Source organism: Myodes glareolus, chromosome 2, assembly GCF_982192425.1.
Source record: "Myodes glareolus chromosome 2, mMyoGla1.1, whole genome shotgun sequence".
Classification (NCBI taxonomy): Eukaryota; Metazoa; Chordata; class Mammalia; order Rodentia; family Cricetidae; genus Myodes; species Myodes glareolus.
The window spans coordinates 52,782,592-52,803,692 of record NC_142027.1 but is presented as its reverse complement, the minus strand read 5'-3'; the positions used below and the strand labels follow the sequence as shown (position 1 = coordinate 52,803,692).

The window sequence follows — 21,101 nt, the reverse complement described above, 5'->3', positions numbered from 1 at the left end:
TGGGCAGGACCATGTGGAGTTTTCATTGTCTACAATGTCCTGTCAGCCGGTACTGTCATTATGCTGGTCTTGTTCAGGCAACCACATGTTGATATTTTGTGGGTGCATAGTGTAATTCTAGGGGACACTGTCTAGCAGCAAGCACACTGATCATCTTTTCCCCACTTTTCAGCAGTTTTTCTTGAGCCTTTGGTATAGGGGTTGAGTCGCAGACCTATCAGCTGTCGTTGGGCATTCCACAGTCTGCATTTCCATCCCTTGTGTCTATGTGGTAGTATCCATCTTTACAAAAAGAAGCTGATTTGATGAGGAGCAAGAGCTATACATCTCTGTAGGATAAGTATTTAGAACACAGCTAGGAATTATATTGATGTAGGGAAATGATGGCTGTTGACTTCCCTTCAGGAACAATGGCCTCAACAATTATGAGTGTTTGTCTAGGTTTACGTATCAGACGTAATTTCCCTGCTATCCCCCAGGCCTTCAGTCAAATTAGATAGCTGTTGATTACCTCAAAGATAAAAGTGCCACTATTGCACCAAGGGGGATAAATTGCTCAGCTAGTCATTTTTGTGGCTTATAGACTTTAAACCTGGGTAGATCTACTGATTACTTTTCTCCTTTGGCAACATTCCTAGAACTTTCCAATGCTGTGAGCAACGGTTCTCAGGGAGGAGCCTTCCAAGTCAGTTCCAGCCCTATTCCTTCAAGCCCTGTGTCTGATGAACGAGTCTTCAGCAATAATAGCGGTTTACCTTCAAGTTTGGGAAGGGAATCAAGGGCAATAGACATAGCCCATCTTGTTTCCTTGGACCAACAATTACAAAGGAAAATTTTCCATGCCTGGTATTGGAATTTTTGTTACACAGTGCTTGACTCTTGGGAGGAACACTGTCTGTAACCATGTGCTGTAACCCCATTAAAATACATGCATAAACACACACACACACACACACACACACATACATACATATACATATATGAGTATGTGCACATATCTGTATTTTTAAGTAAACATAAAATAATGCTTCCCTATAACATTACTGAATATTCTATCCCCCCCTCTTTCCTCCCCCTGCATTATTCGTTCTCTCACCCCTATTTTTTTTCCTGTTGTCTACTTTATAGCATCTGCTTTCTACAATTCCCCTCTCCAGGCTTCTTCTCCCCTTCCCACCATGGTACCTCTCACCAAGCGCTACATACCACAAAGAGCAGAACATCTTTAAAACAGTAAGTCAAAGGAATGAGTATGGGGCAAGCAAGGACATTTTAACTTGAAGCGAGTTCTATGGAGGCATTTCCTGACTTGCTTTTTGCTTTTTACAGACTCCCCTAGCAACTCTTGGCCTAGCCCTGAGATTCTACAACTACTCACTAACCAAGAAGAGTATGAAAGGCTGTGAGCATGGATGGTGGGAAATTAATGAGCACATGTAAGTGATTTTCCTACTGAGGGATCATATGGAAAGTTCCTTGTCCCCTGGGAGTCTTCAGTTTACTGAGAGAAGGAGCTAAGAATAGAGCAGGTCAGAAACATGTACATGAACAGTTGATACCTGTGGTTACAACAGAATTCAGATCCTCAGCCCCACACTTTCTCTATGCTGCCGAGCTGTTCCTGAGGGTATTCTGTGTCTTACAAAGGCACTGTTGAATCCTGGAGCCACTGGGAAGAATAACAAGGGTCTCTCATTCTGAGGTACAAGAGTAAGAGACTACTAGCCAGCTTTGCATTGTAGAAGAGTCCTAGCTGACCTGTCTAAGCTAACACTAGGAAATGGTTGACCAGAAACAATCTCAAACATATAGGTGTCTGGGATTCCCAAATCCATCACATAGGTCCTATCATCTTATATCTTAACTTGTTCCTCAGATATTATTGTTGTTGATAATATTATTATATTATCATTCCTAAAACGATCAAACTGCATTCAAAAATACAACTGTGCTCTCTTTTGGCAGAATAGCTTCTCAATTCACACTCTAAGAAGTATCTTGTGAGTTAAAGTCTTTTCCAGTCAATTCTTCTCTCTTTGTTGTTTTCTGAATGAAACTTTCCTTTTCCACAAGGCTTCTCTTTCTCCTTCCTCATTTCTTTTTTTTTAATTTTTTTCTTTTGAGTCTATGTGTGTGTACAGATGCGAACATATGTGCATGCATACAGTACATGCATATGAGAGAGAGTATATGTGTGTGTACCCATGCTGACATCCTGGAGGTTGATATTGTTGGACCCTAGTGTCCAATCACCGAGGAGGAGGAGTCGCCCCAAGAGACCATCTCTCACATCACAGCTGATGTAAAAGCATGAGGATTTTATTAATTCTGTCATGACAGGGTCCTCCAGAAGTCGGGAGGCTAGAAGACCCTGAATGGCTGGTACAGGCTATTTTTAAAGGGAAAAACCACAGAAGGAAAGGGTGTCTGGGGGTTGTTCTTTAACTATTATGATTGGCTTATTCAAAAGGGCTATTACCAGTAATTGGCTGGAGAGTGGTTGCCAGATCAGATGAGGTAAAGGGATGCTTCTGAGGGTCACTTTGCCCCTTCCCAGGGACTAAGTCAAAACATCAGTAACTGAGTCAATACCTAAGGGTTATTTCGCCCCATTCAGGGAGATGGAAAGTTCCCAACATCTCAGTACGTGCATGCATAGCGGTTATGTCCTTGGTTCCCAGGAGAGGAGGGGAAGAACTGAGAGTTGTCAGAAATGGCTTCAGAATTGTGTTAAAGTTCTACAATATATGGTATTTTCCTCTATCACTCTCAGCTGTATCTTTTGGAGACCACTGAACTGGAGATTTTGTTTTGTTTGGTTTTGTTTGTTAAGTTGGCTAGCTGGCCAGCAAGCCTCGGCGAGTTTCCTGTGTTCACACCCTCACTGCTGAATTACAGATATTCATCACAACTGGCTTTTTATGTGGGTGTTGGTTTTCAAACTCAGGTATTCATGCTTGCATAGCAAGCACTTACCACTGAGCCATCTGGCCAGCCCTCTAAGAGGTTTTTCTGAACAAGGCATCTTTTGATTAGAGAGACAATCTGTAAAGTAGTCATCCTCCTGTTTTCACTGGAAGAGATCTAACTGAACCCCATCATTAAAATGTGACCTTTATTCATTTTTGAAATACAGCTTGAAATAAGTTTATGTTATTTTTTTTCCTGTTTTTGTTTTGTTTTTGGAGATGGGGCTTTTTGCATAACTGACTGTCCTGGGACTCACTATGTAGACCAGGCTGGCTACATATCCCAGAGAGATATGTCTGCCTCTCAATTGTTGGGATTAAAGGCATGCACCACCATGCCCAGTTTCAAGCATCTCTTATATGGGGTCAAATTCAAACCTTGCCTGCCTTCTAGTAGTTTATTGACTAGGAAAAATATTACCGCTTTTTGATTACAGCTATTTTTAAACTTGTTTTTGTTAGCATTCAATGTAAGGATGCAAGATGAACGTCAAAAGTTTGTGGTGCATGGCGTTGATTCCAACATGCCAGAGGCACAGGCAGTTCCAGGATGGCCTGCTTTACAAAACAAGTCCCAGGCTAGCTAGAGCTACACAGTGAGACTTCCTTATCTAATAGAATAAATAAACCCAAAACAATGTATTCCTAAAGCTTTAACAGCGAACTTCATATATAAGGAAAGTAAAGACCCGGAGTACATGTTCTTACCCAGGTTCTGTGGAGCTTAGAGTTTAGGAATGGACAAACTGTGCCTTGAAAAGGAGAGAAAGGCCCAGCATCCAGCTTAAAGAAAGCTAAGAAAACAAAGAAAAAGCAATCAAACAGGTGAAGGAAATAGTCAGGACATGAAAATTGAAAGAGTCAATAAAGAAAACACAAACCGTGGGAATTCTGGAAATGGAAATTCAGGAACCATAGATGTAAGTATAACCACATAGAATACAAGAGATGGAAGAGATAATTTTGGGCATTGAAAATACGATAGAAAAAATAGTTTCACTGGTCAAAGAAAATGTCAAATCCAACAAATTCCTAACACAAAACATTCATAAAATCTGGGACACTATGAAAAGAGCAAACCTAAGAATAAAAGGGATAGAAGAAGGAGAAGTCCAACTCAAAGGAACAGAAAATACAGTCAACAAAATTATAGAGGAAAACTTTCCCAACCTATAGAAGAACACGCCTATGAAGGTACAAGAAGTTTAAAGAACACCAGCTGGACAGGACCAAAGTTCATAGCAACATTATTTGTAGTAGACAGAACCTGGAAACCACCTAGATGCCCATCAACCAAAGAATGAATAAAGAAAATGTGGTCCATTTACACAACAGAGTTTACTCGGTGGTAAATGACGTCTTGAAATTTGCAGGCAAACGGATGGAACTAGAAAAAAACATCCTGTGTGAGGTAACCCAGACCCACAAAGACAAACACGGCATGCCTTCACTCATAGGTGGATCTTAGACGTAAAGAAAAGGATAGCCAGGCTACAATCCACAACCCCTGAGAAGCTAGGTACCAAGGAGGAGCCTAACAGCGACAGGCATGGATGCCCCATGGGAAGGGAAAAAAATTAAGATCTCCTTAGTAAACTGGGAGGGGAGGAGGGAAGGAAAAGTGAAAGGGAAGAGGGAGGAGGACAAAGGGCAAAGGGTTGATTGAGTTGGGGGAAGGGCAGAAAGGGAGAGCATGGAAAGAAATACATTGATGGAGGGAGCCATTGTGGAGTTAGGGAGAAATCTGGTGCTAGGGAATCCACAAGGAAGACCCCAGCTAAGACTCCTAGCAGTAGTGGAGAGGGCTCCTGAACTGGCCTTCCTCTGTAATCAGATTGGTGACCACCCTACTCCCATCATAGAATCTACACCCAGTAACTGACGGGAGCAGATGCAGATGCAGATACAGCTAAGCCCTGGGCCTAGTTCCTGGAGGCCAATAGAAGAGAGTGAGGAGAGATTATATGAGCAAAAGGGTCAAGATCATAGTATGGAAACCCACAGAGACAGCTGACCCAAGCTAGAGAGAGCTCACTGACTTTGAACTGATAGCTGGGGACCCTGAATAGGACCAAGTTAGACCCACTGAATGTGGGGGACAGTGTGAGGCTTGGGCAGTCTGTGGGGCCACTGGCAATAGGACCAGGATTTATCCCTAGTACATGAACTGGTGTTTTAGAGTTCATTCCCTATGGAGTGATACCTTGCTCAGCCTTGCATGAGGGCCTTGATCCTGGTTCAACTTGATACGCCAGACTTTGTTGATTCCCATGGGAGGCCTTACCTTTCTGAAGACTGGTTATGGGGAACTATGGTTGGTATGTAAAATGAAAAAGCTAAAACTAAATAAAAAAGAAAGAAAGAAAAGGAGAGAAGACTTTTCTTCTCAGAATGAACAAGTATGATATGATCCAGGACATTTTGCTTCAAGTAGAAGAGTCTCTTTCCAACCAATACCAGGAAAACTTCCTGCCCCTAATACTTTCCCTGAAGCAGAGCTGCTTCTTTCTGGCCCTCTAGGCCAGCTGAAGAACTGTCAGACTCATCTGATTCTGCTTGTCCCCTCGCTAGGCACATCCCCAGCTCTTTCCTGGCCAGTCCTTTCCATCTAGAGAAGAAAGGCTCTGCTTTGTTTCACCAAAACCGAACTGAGAAGTGGGACAAGGGAAAGTGGGCTGCAATGCGGAAGCAGGAAAACAAAAAACAAAACAACAACAACAAAAATCAGTGTTGATGGAAAGAAATCCAAGGTTCTCTCGGGAGCATCAGACAACATGGACAGGGTCTTTGTACCCAGAGGAGCTGAATGCAGTATTGGAACCCTAGAGCAGTGAAAATCTCTGTGCAAATCTAGCGAAGCAGATCTTTGGTGTCTAAGAAAGTGCTAGAATTTAGCATTAGGCCAACTGGTGTACAGATTCTGAGTCAGCAGAAACATCTTTGCTGTCTGAACTTTAACAAATCCCTTCACTTCTTCATGATAACCATTCCTTGCCATGTGTCCATACACAAAATATAAACTGACTCTTGCTGGGTTTCTTCCATCTTCCACTTTTTACACTTTTAATCTATAACTCGGTGCCATGCCCTACAGTGCACTAATCTTCAAACTCCAGCCCAAGCATAGGTACAAAGGCTCCCTTCTCCTTGAGCTCCTTTTTAGCGTGTATGCTAGTTAATTTCCTTGTTGCTATGACAAAATATGAGGCAGAGAGAAGGAAGGATTTAGTTTGGCTCAAAGTTTCAGGGGATTTTTGTTGTGACGGAGGAGTCACCATGGTAGGAGTGGCTCAGTCTGGTGGCCAGAAACATGGGCAGCTAGGCACATTGCAGAGACCAACCAGGAAGCAGAAGGTGAGGCAGGGGCAGGGGTGGGGTGGAGTGGGGTGCGGCCAGGATAATGTCCCTTTTAGGACTCCACCCCTAACTATCTACTTCCAGTTGGGACCTGTCCCCTAAGTGTTTCCAGCCTTCTATAACAGTGTTACCATCTTAGGATCGACTCAACTGCATGATCCTGTCGGAGACCCTTCACATTCAAACCATACCAATACACCACGAGGAGCTCACCTTTGCAAGAAGAGAAGGCACAAAACACAAGCAGCCACTCTGAGACACAGATAAGACAATGGCCATGTTTTCAGTGTACATGACAGCTATGGTATGCTCCTAACAGCTTGACTTAACCTTGGGTGCCCCTCAGACGCCACAACAGTCACGTCTTTCTGTGCCTCATAGCGGGTTCTATCCTCTCAACTTGCTGAGTTTCAGCCAACTGCCAAAGATTTCTGAATAATATAGGTGTCCCCCTTTTTTTTAAGCCTTCAAATTCATAGATAGTGCTTCTGACAGCAATGGAACATTAGCAGTTCCCATATGCCTTGGGAGCCTACAGTGCTTGGCAGTCACAGGTACCAAGCGATCACGCCCTCTGTTCTTGTATCAGGTGTTTCCCATAGAGTTTTGACTGGTTTCACACTGGAAAAGCCTTGCCTACACTGGGCAGTAAACTAACTTATCTTGCTATAAAGTAATATTCTGTGCTCCATTAGCTACAATGCTCACATAGTGAGAATTATTAACCAGGTTGACATTTACTCAAGAGGACCCTGGGAACCCTGCTCACGTGAAAGGTTGGGAAGTAGAGAAAAAGTCAAGGTAGGAAATACGTGGTAATTGTTCCTTCTTTGAAATGTTGCCAAGGACAAGCCCCACAGTGCAAATCAGATTTCAATTAAGATTGAATTAATGTTGTTGTCATTTGTCTCAACTGTGGGTGGGAGTATTTGCATATTTTCAGCCTGAGCTCACAGATTCTGCTCCACTCTACAGAAGAATTTATGGATAAAAGCAGGCCATTCTTGTTACATATTTTTGACAGTAGAAATACGAAAACTCAGAGAATTTGAGCCTTTGTTTTGCTAATCTGCAGTGTTAATAAAGAAAGCAACAGGTCAACAGTGCTGTGTTCTGTCTAGCGAAGGAGAACACTCTTACCACACCACAGTCCCACAGCACAAAGTAGCTGTCATTCTTAGCTCTGCAGAAGCCTCTCTGCTCACGGAGCCTGAATGACCAAAGCATCAGTGACATTGTCACTGGCAACGGAACAGAGTCTCTGGGACCTCATGCCACACGGACCCCCTGACCCTTGTCTTCTCAGGTACTGTGGCTCCTACATGGATCATGAGACCATTTTCCGGGTGCCCAGCCCCTTGGTCCACATCCAGCTCCAGTGCAGCTCCAGACTTTCAGACAAGCCTCTCTTGGTAGAATATGGCAGCTACAACATCAGTCAACGTAAGTTTGGAATCAGGTTAGAAAATCTGAGGAACCCTTAATGATAAAGGAAGGCTAATCTTTCTTTACTTCAGGCCTTGAGAATTTAAGGAATTAATACTGCCTCATTTTTGCTCTTTGCTATTATTTATCTTCTAAAATAAGCAAGTAACATATACTACAAAATGAAGAGATATCAAAGTATGTATTAGTGATATATTTTAAATTATATTAAAATATATATATTAAAAATAGCCTTTTGATATTACTTAGAGGTGAAATACAGTTTTTCATTTGACTTCTAAAATATAAGAAAAGCCTATATTTTGGTCTTTATTTTTTGATTTTCTTCCCTCACCTTCTTCTTTTTTCTTTCTCATTTTTCTCCTTTTGAGACAAATTCTAACTGTGTAATTCTGGATAGCATATGTAGACCAGGCTGGTGTTGAACTCGAGGCAATCCTCTTGCCTCAGCCTCCACAGAACTCATCATGATGTTTCCTGTGCTAGCCACAAATCCATGTGATCATAGTGTTTCTGCAAACATACAGGGACTCTGTGAGGGGCGTTCGGTATTCTCTTTGGCTGACAGTGACTGTGGAGACATGGTTAGTTGAGATGACTCAAAACTTTCAGAAAGTTGAAATTTGTATAAGAAACCACAGAACACAGCCAGGAAGTGGTCCTGGGAAAGGCAATGTTTGAGGGAAGTGGTTGAAGCTGCGGAGTGTAGATAATGACTTAGAGATATTTTAGACTCTTTTGGAAGGAGACAAATAAAATGACGCGGTGGAGATGCCACGAGTGTGAGAAAAGAAGCGTCTTTCTAACGCGTCCCACTCTGCCAATTCCAAACGCACCTTCTTCTGGATTCAGTGCTGCACTCTGATATTCAGAGTGGTTGAATTTCCAGTGGGCACACGGGAGAAGCAAAGCGTACCCATTGCTAATGGCTTCACACACCCTGATGATGGTCTAGCAGGCCACCCACGCTTCCCACTGCCACTGAGACAGTCGCTGGTCTGGCATGTGTTCTCTGTTCTTTCATATGACAGGAGAGAGGACTTATTATTGGTGTAATGCTTACCCATAAGCTCTGGCTCAAAGGTTTTATCTTTGATGAGTAGCCTAGTTAAATTGGAAGGAACCATGGGCAGTGAGGGAGGAAGCAGGAGTTCCGGGCCTTGGGAACAGACATTGGTCTTACTATATTCTACCTTTGTAGCTTTAATTTGCTTTTATTCTTTGCTTGTGGAAATCATGCATTAAGAATTACGCATAGTCTTGGTATGATGGAGAAACTGTATCATTGCTTCAATTTGTCTGCCAAATCTCTAACCAACTAATACTTTGTAATTCTTTGCTAAGGTGGTCTGATGACTTTTAGGAACCAAGTCAAAAACTTCTGTATCTTTCCTCTTTATTTCTTCTTCTTCTGTTTTAATTGCCTGTAGCTTGTCCTGCCGGGTCTTTTAGATGCTCATCCGGTTTGTGCGTCCCCCAGGCCCAGCGCTGTGATGGGGTAAACGACTGCTTCGATGAGAGTGACGAGCTTTTCTGTGGTAGGTGGAATATGACTTCATTATGAAGAAGCCACTCCTTGGAATCCTTGCTGCTGCCGGCTGACACCAGTGTCTGTTGTTGCTCTGCAATCACTAGCTATCTCAAGACTCAATGGCATGATTAACCCCATCAATTATTCTTGATCTTGCATTCATGAGTTGCGTAGGCTCAGTTTAACTGAGTGGCTCAGGTTCAAGTACTGAGCCATTCTGTACTGAGTCCTTCCAGGCGGGGCTTATGGCTGGTCTTTATGGCATTTTCTTTCATTGAGCCAAGGAAGTAGTAGTAACAAAAGCAAGGAAAAGTCAGCAGAAACATGTGACTCCCCATATGACCTGGCCTTGAAAAGTTTATCTCATATTCCATAGCTCAGAAGTCACATAACTGTGCCCATAGTCAAGAGGGAGGGAAATTCACTTTGCGTCCCCCAGGGATGTGGCATTACTCTGACTGTGGGGACAAATGGCTTGTGGATAATGACCTAAGCCACCACTATCCTATGTCAAAGCTCAGATTCTTCTCCTTGAAGAGCTCAGAATCTGCAAGAAGTAAATTCAGTGTGGTTGCTCTTGGAACACAGACATGGTAAACAAGCTGGATTTATTTATATTTTCTGTTATAGTTACTTTTTCATTGAAAAAGGTTTTTTCTTTTTTTATTTTTTTTCCTTTCTTTCTTTCTTTCTTTCTTTCTTTCTTTCTTTCTTTCTTTCTTTCTTTCTAAGAATTTCCACTTCCTCCTCTCCTCCCAATACCCTCCCGCTCCCCCCACTCCCTCTCCTCCTCCCTCTCCAATCCCAAGAGCAGTCAGGGTTTTCTGCCCTGTGGGAAGTCCAAGTTCCTCCCCCCTCCCTCCAGGTCCAGGAAGGTGAGCATCCAAACAGGCCAGGATCCCAAAAAGCCAATACATGCAGATGAAACAAGACCCAGTGCCATTGTCAATGGCTTCTCAGTCAGCCCCCATGTCAGCCACATTCAGAGAATCCGGTTTGATCACATGCTCGTTCAGTCCCAGTCCAGCTGGACTTGGTGAGCTCTCCTTCGATCAGTCCCCTTGTATCAGTGGGTGAATGCACCCTTCGTGGTCCTGACTTCCTTGAAAAAGTTTTTTCATAAAATATATTGATAAAGGTTTTTCCTCTCCCAGTTCTTCTTAGACCCTGCCCACTTATCCACCAAGTCTACCCTCTTTCTCCCTCTTTATAAAAAAAGCAAACAAAGAAAACAGAACAACAAGAAAAAAAAATCAACGGGAAAAAAAACCCACAAGAAACACACACACACAGACAGACACAAAAACAAAATCCATAAAAGTACAAAATTGGAAACCATAATTTACAACCAAAAGATTGGTAGCGTATAAAAAGAAAAAATACCAAACAAAGCAATAGGAGAGAAAAAGTCTACAAAAATTCCACTGAGTTTGTTCTGTGTTGGCCATCTACTGTTAGGTATGTGGCCAGCCCTTAAGTGTAGTTAATATACCCAGTGAGAATCCACTGGAAAAAAATAATTTTTCTTTTGCAAGTAGATGCCAATTGGAGATAGCATCTTGGTTAGCTCCTGTCCACTTCCCCTTCTCGGTGCTGAGATCCAGTCTGGCTTGAAGCTATGGAGGTCCTGTGCCTCCCACCACAGTCTTGTGAGCTCATATGTGCACTCGGCCTGCCGGGTCTGAAGACACTGCTTTCTTACGTTCTTCCTGCCTTCTCCTCCACACATACACTGATCTCATGCTGATAACGACAAAGGAATGGATACAAGATAGTCCTAGTCTAGAGAGAGGATTTATAGCTTGGTTTTTCATTGTCATTTGCAACCTGTCCCTGAGTTGATTTCTAGTTTCAGGGCATGATGTTTCGAAGATAACTTGCAGGACAATATAAAGTTGTTGTCAACTTTTTTGTCCATGTTTAAATATTCTCGTAACAGTGACAGTATGCATTTTTTCCATATCTTTCGACAGACATTATATTTGTTATACTGCAACTATATAAAATTATGCTCATAAAATAACCCATTTCGCTACAATTTTGTGTATGTGTGTGTTACTGGAATCAAGCTTAGTGTCTTTCTTATACTAGGCAAGTACTCTAACACTGAACTATATGCCTAACTCCTTTGTATACTTTTACATTGAAAATAACAAAATCTTTTTAATTTATGGTTTATTAGGACTCTAAATCTATAAAATCTTCTATTTCTTTTCTTTCTTTGTTTTCTTTTTCTTTCTTTTATGTTTGGGCAGGGGGGGTGTGTACTTTTTGAGGCAGAGATTCCAGGTTGGCCTCAAACTCACAAGTGATCCTTCTAACTCCTTGTCTTGAGTGCTGGGATAAAGGCATGCTCTGCCACAGCCTGGCTTCTATTTTTTAAGAAAAGAGGTGCTGCCAGTTTTCGTGGTTGAAGGTTTCTTTTTTTTCCATTACTGTTCTTTGCTCTGACGCTCCAGATGAAAGCCATTGCTATTACTTTATAAGGACTAATATTTTTATCATTATATTTCACTGCATCAATTTTGAAGCTATCCTTCGGTTGTCAGCTGGGCCCTGTTGGAGACAACCAACTATTTCAAGGTAGCAGTGTACTTCCCTCACTCTTCAGAGGGGCGAAGATGAGAAATACTCTGGTGACCCAGGCAGAGACAGTAAAAGTGCTAATTTCACAATCCAGAAATCACTGTGAAAATGTCCTTCTACAGGTGCTTGATGTTGGGCCAAAATTATCTCAGAGCCTATACCTGAGGACTCTAGGGCAGAAAAAACCTGGCTCGAGTTTGAGTTAGGATGAGACAGCAAAAACTGGGTAGATGCCCCTCCAGCCAGGAGGAGGGTTTGGCTGCCTCTCATTGACTGGAGGTACCCCCAGATCACAGAATGTCACTTAACATATATAAGCTGACGCTCACAGTAACAAACTGAGTTCCTGCTTTGACTGGACTCCCTATCATGTCTGATTGTCCTGCACTGTGGGACTACAGAATGGGGCATATAGCACACTTATCTTTCCCTGGGGAATAAGGAGGCTCAGGAAGTCTAGCATTTGCTGGTGCACTGTGCCTGCCATGGCTGTGAAGGTAACTCAAGATGCATGTCAAAGAGGAAGCGGTGGTGTTTAGGATATACATCTATCAGAATAAAACAATATTAAGGTGGTTTCACATTAATTCATTCACCAAGCTTTTTGTGAACACCTGTTCTTTTTTTTTTTTTTTTTTTTGGTCAGGGACCCAAAGTAAAAAAATGAATGAGATAAAAGCTCCCATTTCAGTCCCCTGCACCTTCTTCAGGAGGGTAGGCAAGTTCAACTCAGGTCGTAGCTGATGAGGAGGATTATTTTACTTAGAAAAGGGTTACTTATGCCAGGCATGGTGGAATACATCTTTAAACCTGTCACTCAGGAGGTAGAGGCAAGAGGATCTCCTTGAGTTCAGGGTTCAGCCTGGTCTGCATGGTGAGTTCCAGGTTAGCTAGGGTTACACAGTGAAATCTTATCTCAAAAGGAAAACAAAACATGATTCTTTATGATGCAATGAATTGAAGTGACATAAACCACCCAATTGAAATGCACTCACACAATAGCAAAAACAAGATCTAGAAAAGGAGTTACACTAAACATCCGCTTCCTCCCAGGGATGTGTCATTTCAAGAGAAACACACTGTGTCGCCCCACAGTACTTGCACGTTAAGGTTCACAGCTTTAGAGGGGTCCTGCTGGTCGTCAGGGAGACCAGCTGATGTCCTGTGCTCCTGACTTTTCTGTCTCTCGCCACAGTGACTGCCAAGCCTGCCTGCAATGCCAGCATCTTCCGGCAGCGCGGCCCTCTGGTCTGTGACGGCTTCTGGGACTGTGAGGACGGCCAGGATGAGCAGAACTGCACGCGGAGTGAGCATGACACACCGGGCTCTGTTCTTTCTGCAGCTCCTCAGGGAGCCAAGAGCTCTGTTGCATTCAGAGAGATCATCTCGCCCCACTTTCCCCAGACTGTTCTCAGTTTTAGCCCTGATAGCTCTTGTTCGGAGAATCCTACCCAGCCAAGAAAACAATGACATACTTGCTCACAGTAGGTGGAGTGGGATTGGATGTGCTCCCGTGCAAATATTGGCATGTCTTCATGGTTTTACTGGCTTTTCGTGCCAGCTTTGGTTAGACAATGAAGGTCTGTCATAGACGAGCCTGTCAGACACTGTGAGGACCCCTGATAACACAGCTGTAGAAAGTGAATCCCATGGGTCGTGAACAAATGCATTGTAATTCAGAGTATCTCTTCATTATTTTTCTCCAACAACCTAAAAGGACAGCATGTGACATGGCTGTGACTTTTTTTTTTCTTAAGAGAGTAAAACTAAGCCATAGCTAAGAAGCTATGACTCAAGGTCATTGATATGGTCAATTTTTTTTTTATCTTGTGTTCGCCAGGGGTATGGAGAGGGAGGCAGTTAGAATGATCCTCAGCTGTGTGCTATTGTCTTGCCTTCCAAGGGATCTGCTTAGGTGAAGGAAAATGTCCCTGTCGGGCACCCTGCGTATTTTGTTAGCTTTTTCCAGAGCAGAAAACAGGGGTGGTGTGACTGTAACTCTTTTCTCAGAGTTCCATTCCCTCAAATCTGTTTCTGGCTAGAAGCAACAACAACAGACACCGAAACTGTTCCTTCTTTTCACTCATTTTTAGGCATCCCGTGCACCAACAGGACCTTTAAATGTGGCAATGACATCTGCTTCCGGAAACAAAATGCGCAGTGTGATGGGATCGTGGATTGTCCAGACGGAAGTGACGAGGAGGGCTGCAGTGAGTAGAAGTGGCTTCTTTTGATTCCTGTCTTCTCTCTTCCTTCATCCGCTGCCCATGGCCTCCGGGTACCATTCCTCAAGCAGAGGTTGCTCGAGATCTAGGAAATAACAGTACTTATTGGTGTCCTGAATCCAACACTATTCCAAAGAAATAAAAATCTCTCAGGTTTGTTCCGGCTTCCTCCGTGATAATAGAGTTAACACACAGGATCCCAGTCAAGGAGGAAGTCACCTGTCGCAAAGCAGTGGACTCCAGTGGATGACTTTTAGCTATGACTCTCCGTAAGGACAACACCAAAGTTCTTTATGCCAAATGTCCTCCTCAATCATGAGGTAACAGGTTCATGATCCATCCTTATCGATGCCATTTACACTGAAAAGCAAGGGCTCTGATATCTAAATTTCAGTAGCTGTCCACTTCTTGGACTTACAAATTCTCTTCTAAATGCCTTCTCTCAAATTATCACCACTTCGAAGGCATTCTCAGTTCTTTTAGACTTGGAAGTTACTGTTTCTCTCCCACATAATCCCTAGCTCCATGAGCTGCTGCTGATGTCAGCTGTTAGTACAAGGCCTTCCTCCCCCATAGGCATCAGCGTATAGACTCCAAGTCAGGGCATGCTCTCATGCTCTCAGAAGCAAAGGAGGGGTGCTGCGTTGGCCCTGATCCCAGATAGACCTATAGATTTCCTCTCTGCCAGATAAGCAGGAGATTGCCAACTGATGGCTTGATGACTCAGTTCCCAACACAGCCAGAATGTGATCGAATTTCCGGTTCTCTCTGTGTGTTTCTGTTTCTGTCTGCCTTTCAGTCATATGACCCTTCCTCTCCCAAAGGCTGTAGCAGGGGCTCTTCCTCCCTCCACCGCATCGTTGGGGGTTCTGACTCTCAAGAGGGGACCTGGCCATGGCAGGTCAGCCTCCACTTTGTTGGATCAGCCTACTGTGGGGCCTCCGTCATCTCCAGGGAGTGGCTTCTCTCAGCAGCCCATTGTTTCCATGGAAACAGGTAGACTGTCCCATTCTTCACCCTCAAAACTGTACATCTCACCTCCAGTTTGGGGAAAAAGATTTCTAGTGGAAATGAATAATTTAGTTGGGCTCCTTTATGTTTTTGGGTGGAGGGAGCCAGTTGTACGCCAGTTTTGATTTTAGATACCATTGACATAAAGACAAAGAACACAAAGGAATCACCAAGGCTGGATATACTTTCATTAGGTTGAGAAAATGGAGACTGGCTTTCAAACCATAGGGACAAACCCAATCAGTGTACGGAATGTAGAGAAGGGCAGTACTGGAGGATGGTTGGTGAGCAGGGATCTCTTTTGGATGAGGCAGGGGTACCAGAAGCCAGGGCTGACGTCAGAAGGGCTCTGTTTGCCTTTGCCTGTAGAGTTATTAAGGGACAGATTCTCTTTGAACTAAGGGTAAAGGCAAAACTTAAAAAAAGAAAAAAGAAAACCTCACTGAAAACCTTACACCTAAAACTAGAGAGATGACTCAGCAGTAAGAGCACTGGCTGTTGCTTCAGAGGACCTGGGTTCATTTTCCAACACCAATATGGCTTATAACTGTCTGGGACTCCAGCTCCAGGGTACCTGGCACCCTCACACAGACATATATGCAGGCAAAACACCAGTGAACACAAAATAAAATAAAACAAAAAATAAATCTAAAAACAAAAAAATTTAAAAAAAAAGACAAACCAACAAACAAAAATCTTAGACATGTCTGAGATCTGCTGGATCTTAAGTAAAACAAAACACCAATTAATCCAAAATTTTAAATAGAGTATTACAGTGAAGTTACATAATTTGAATCTTAACTTTCCCTGGAACTTACAGGATTCATGCTAATTATTGAAGTAACTTCATCAATAAATAAAATAACTGCTCCAAATATGACGCTAGCCTTTCTCTGAACCATGTCCTTAGCTTTCTTCCAAAGTTTCCATGTCCTCTGCACCCATATTCTCCCTGGTTGCTACACTGATTCTGTGGGAGACCAAACCTTATAAGGGAGTGCCCCTCTCAGATGGATTGGCCAAGGCCTGAGCATCCACTACACTGATCTGCAAAAATTCTGATAGCTCACAAGAAAGTATTTCAATAATGTTCTGAGGCTTAAAGCATTTCAGTATCTAATCTGTTGATAGCCATTTCATTTGAATTTGAAAAAAGGGTCCCCATACAATACCTTACTGTCCCCGTGTGTCTATATTATTAGCATAAATAAAAGAGTAACAAATTAATTGAAGTCACCCATATTTTTGACCTGTGTGTGGTTAGTTCATGAGAGGACACAGGGCAAGAAACGGTTGAGGTATTTTCTCAAAACACCACTGAGAGAATTTTCTGGAGTCCAGCTATAACTTGCTATTACTAGACAACTTACATCATGGCTATGTCTAGCAAGGAGACAAGGGAGGCTGCGGACCTTGCTATGGCACTGAACAGAACCAGGACTTAGGACAGGGCTTGGCAGTAACGCCCTCCACTGTGCATGCTGATCATGGCTCTGTAAGTACTTGCTTTCCAACAGTTACTAACCCTGTGCTTTATTCCTTTTCCACCAGGCTGTCTGACCCCACTCCATGGACTGCACACCTTGGGATGTATGTGCAGGGGAGCGCCAAGTTCGTCTCTCCACTCAGAAGGATTGTGGTCCACGAATACTATAACAGTCAAACCTTTGACTATGATATTGCTTTGCTACAGCTCAGTATAGCCTGGCCTGAGACCCTGAAGCAGATCATTCAGCCAATATGTCTTCCCCCAGCTGGCCAGAAAGTGCGCGGTGGGGAAAAGTGCTGGGTGACCGGCTGGGGGCGAAGGCATGAAGCAGGTGTGTATGAGTGAATGGTCACTCCCCTGCCCTACAAAGGAAAGACATCTGGGTTGACCTAATGCTTTGGCATTCGCAGGGATGACTGAGTATACCATCTGTTTTGTGACCTTTTTACCTGTCGTAAAAGAAGCAGGACTCAACTGATAAAGGGAGAGAGGAATTTTACCCACAAAACAGGACTGGTCAATACGGGCCCTTTACAAATTCAGAAGTTTCAAACTCTAGGCAATGTCTTTTTATTTTTAGGCTTCCTTTCCATCTACAGCAGTGATTTTGTAAAGGAGAGAGCACACATATGCATACCCTACTGTGCCAGCCCAGACAACTGTCTGGAAGGTTATGTAAGCGTGTCTCACACCAGGATTAGCCACCAAGGAATGGGAGTGAGAAAGAAATCCAGTCAGGAGCCACCTCAGACTGCAAATTCTGACCCAGGCATCACAGCATCTTACAATCAGTCCCCCCAGTGGGGATGACTTTTTGCAATCCCTTCACACACCCAGAAAAGGAATCTTTTTCGGTAGGTAAAGGTCAAGCTGTATGCGTGGGAAGCCTCTCTATCCCACTTGCCCAGTATCCCCTGGCTCGTGATTTGTAGCTGAATTTAAATATACAGTGAGGAAGAGAACCCGAAGCTGCTTGGGTGTTTTCCAAGGGTTAGTGCCCAAGTATTGCTCCTGGGATCTCAGATCCCTTTGATGTCTTCTCCAAGGCAAAAGGGTAGGTATAGTACATGAAAATTTTCAGTTTACTCCTGAGCTTTGGTGTGCCACTCTAAAGATCCTCTGGGCTGGTTTCTCAGATTCTCACCACCTTTGTGAACTTACGGAAGTAATGATGTTCGCCATCAAATGGAGGTTGCTGAGGTCTAAGAATCCCAAGGAGGGACAGCGGCTGCTTACACACTTGTAACTCTGCTTACATGTTACTATGCCTGGTGATTTTATTACCTTAGTTTGCTTTTCTATTGTTGTGAGAAACACTAAGACCAAAAGCAACCTGAGGAGGAAAGGGTTTATTTTATTGCACTAAGATTTTTTTACGGACCATCATTTAAAAATGTGAGAGCAAGAATTCAAGGCAGGAAGGAACCTGGAGGCAGAAACAGAAACATAGACAATGGAGGGATGAGGCTTCCTGGCTTGCTGCTTTTATTCAGCTACCTTTCTTTCTTTCTTCCTTTCTTTCTTCCTTCCTTTCTTTCTTTCTTTCTTTCTTTCTTTCTTTCTTTCTTTCTTTCTTTCTTTCGTCCTCACTTCCTTCCTTCCTTCTTTCCTTTTTTTCTTTTTTATTTTTTTGAGACAGGTTTTCTCTGTGTAACAGCCCTAGCTGTCTGAAACTCACTCTGTAGACCAGGCTGTCCTCAAACTCACAGAGATCTGCCTGCCTCTGCCTGCCCAGCCTCAGCTGCCTTTCTTATACCTCCCTGGACCACCTGCCCAGGGATGTATCTGAATCCTCTCCCATCAATCATTAATTAAAATACTCTACAAACTTGTCTGCAAGTCAGTCTGATGGGAGCATTTTCTTAATTGAGGTTCTCTGTTTTCAGATGACTCCAGTTTTTGTCAAGTTGATAAAAATATAACCAATACTTTTGTCATCTCTCACTAGTGGAAGAGACTACCCAACTCACTTGAGACGGTGTCATGATGAGCATAAGTGTATATGTATGTTTTTTGACTTATTATAGGCAGGCAAGTTAGAAAGGGAGAAACCATAGAAAAGCAAGTCACCTTTGGGGCTTCCTTGGAGAATCAGCTGTAAGTTTCCCTTTGAGGAGCACTCCTGGACTATAGGTACTGTAAGTTGCTGGGGCTCAGTACCACAGGACACAGTGGCACGGTGGCTCAGTGACTAAGGTGCTGAAGCCAGACCTTTGGCTGTGTCCTGCTCTTCCTTGCTAATTGTGTGCCATTGGGCAAGACTTGAATCTCGCAAGGCCTCATTTCTTTGGAAGCAAAACGGGGCTAATAGAATTCACCTCCAGAGACTCACAATGAGGCCTCAAGGAGATAATCTGAGCTGATTGCTCAGGTGAAACCTGGAAGAAGTGTAATCCTTACCGTCACCACGATATCCATCCTCCTTGTGTCTTTCAGATAAGAAAGGCTCCCCTGTATTGCAGCAAGCAGAGGTAGAGCTCATTGATCAAACCGTCTGTGTTTCCACCTACGGGATCATCACTTCCCGGATGCTCTGTGCAGGGGTTATGTCTGGCAAGAGCGATGCCTGCAAAGTAAGTCTTACGCCTTCCCCTTGCCTAGCATGTCGTGCTTGCCGTAAACGCATTCACATTTCATCTACACAATACCGGGGCTATCTAGGGCAGGACTTGTCCTCCCTTCGTCTGAATTACCCAGATACTAATTATGACTCAGTTGCCTAAGACCATGGAAACATGAAGAAAGAATAGCTTTTAAAAATTACCATCCACTTATAAGTGAGTACCTACCATGTTTGCCTTTCTCAGTCCTGGTTACTTCACTCAGGATGATTTGTTTTTCTAGTTCCATCCATTTGCCTTCAAATTTCCTGGTGTCCTTGCTTTAAACAGCTGAGTAACAATTCATTGTGTAAATGTACCACATTTTTTTTTTAAAACCATCCCTCGACTGAGGAACATCTAGGTTGTTTCCAGGGTCTAGCTATTACAAATATAGCTGTTGTGAACATAGTTGAGCAAGTGTCCTTATGGTATGATTGAGCTTTCTTTGGGTACATACCGAAGAGTGGTACAGTTGGGTCCTGTGGTAGACTGATTTCCAGTTTTCTGAGAAACCACTACACTGACTTCCAAAATGGTTGTACAAATTTGCACTCCCACCAGCAATGGAAGAATGTTCCCCTTGCTCCACATCTTCTCCATCATGAACTGTAGCCAGATCCTCTTGCGGAACTCCTAACAGGGGAAACAGGGGCTCTCTCTGACTCTTCCTGGCTTTTCGTACCCTACTCCTCATACTGGGTTGTCTTGTCCAGCCTTAATACATGGGGAGGTGCTTAGACTTACTGCAGCTTGCTATGCTGTGTTCTGTCTATACTCATGGGAGAACTTCCCTTTCCTAAACAGAAATGGAGGAGGGGATTGGAAAGTGGGAACGGAAGGGGGCTGAGGGGAGGGACTGGAAGGAGAGGAGTGAGGAGAAACTGCAGCTGAGATGTAAAATCAATAAATAAATTTATTTAAAAATAAAAGAATAGGAAAAGAATACCATACACACATAGATACACACAAAGTGCTTCAGTGTCGTTACTTGTTCGCTTAGCACCAAAACTATAGGGTTCGTTTTGGTGCATATTCTGGGGAAGGGAAGAGGAAGGAGGCCGAGTCAGAGCCCATTCATGTAGGCTCCACGGTTGCCCTGGGAGCAATGTGAATAGCAGTAGGATACTACCTTGAGCCTTTAATTCCATTCTGTGCAGATCCCTTCATGATGTATGACGAGCAAAGAGAGGATGTAGAGCACAAAGAGCGGTGGGGGCCTTTCCCACATCTTGCCGACTCTAGTTGCAATGCCAGCACCTCATCTCATCATACCGATACAGCGGGTACTGGGCAAGGTCCTGTATATAAATTCCTTCACATCACCCTTTTATCTTATTTTATGGCCAAGCATAAATAGAGCCCCTCCCTCCAAGTTACACAGCCAGTGACTGTGTTTGTCCGGGTGGGACGGGAGCCCTTTCCTTTCTTAATACTAACATTACTGTACTTCAGGTGCTCATTGTGGCTGGCCAACTACATAGCTGTGTTCTACACAAGTGCAAAGGTTTGGGCATTAAATCAGACCTATAGAGCCGGCAACAACAATAATGACCCAATTTCTCTATTAGTCAGAATCTACCTAGCAAGTTATAAAATTTTTGAATGGAGATACAGGGGACACTTTCTTACCTTCATATCCAAGCGGTAACTTTACCCACCCTCCAAAATAGAAACACAAAACCCCAGATACTACACTTAAAGTTCCATGATGTAGGGACCATTTGACCCTTAAATTATTATAGCTTTGGCTCTGTGGAGCTGAGATGTCAGAGGCATTCTCAGATGAAAACAGTTGGCAGCCAGCAGCTCTTGGGGTGGTTTAAGTCGATCTGGATGACTAAGTCATTTCTTCTTTCGCCTTGGGTCAATGAGCCAACTGCTGAG

The 21,101-nt window shown here is 43.4% G+C and overlaps 1 protein-coding gene across 1 annotated transcript in view; it reads left to right on the top strand.

Annotated features, from left to right (window-relative positions):
* The window catches only part of Tmprss7 (transmembrane serine protease 7), a 33,182-nt gene that overhangs the window by 11,511 nt on the left and 570 nt on the right, over window positions 1-21,101 (top strand). Inside the window, exons 8-15 of the mRNA XM_085685566.2 lie at window positions 1,330-1,436; window positions 7,633-7,769; window positions 9,203-9,310; window positions 13,085-13,195; window positions 13,983-14,099; window positions 14,939-15,110; window positions 16,677-16,945; window positions 19,051-19,187. Coding sequence (XP_085541692.2) covers window positions 1,330-1,436; window positions 7,633-7,769; window positions 9,203-9,310; window positions 13,085-13,195; window positions 13,983-14,099; window positions 14,939-15,110; window positions 16,677-16,945; window positions 19,051-19,187 — 1,158 coding nt within the window. The remainder of the gene's footprint in view (window positions 1-1,329; window positions 1,437-7,632; window positions 7,770-9,202; window positions 9,311-13,084; window positions 13,196-13,982; window positions 14,100-14,938; window positions 15,111-16,676; window positions 16,946-19,050; window positions 19,188-21,101) is intronic.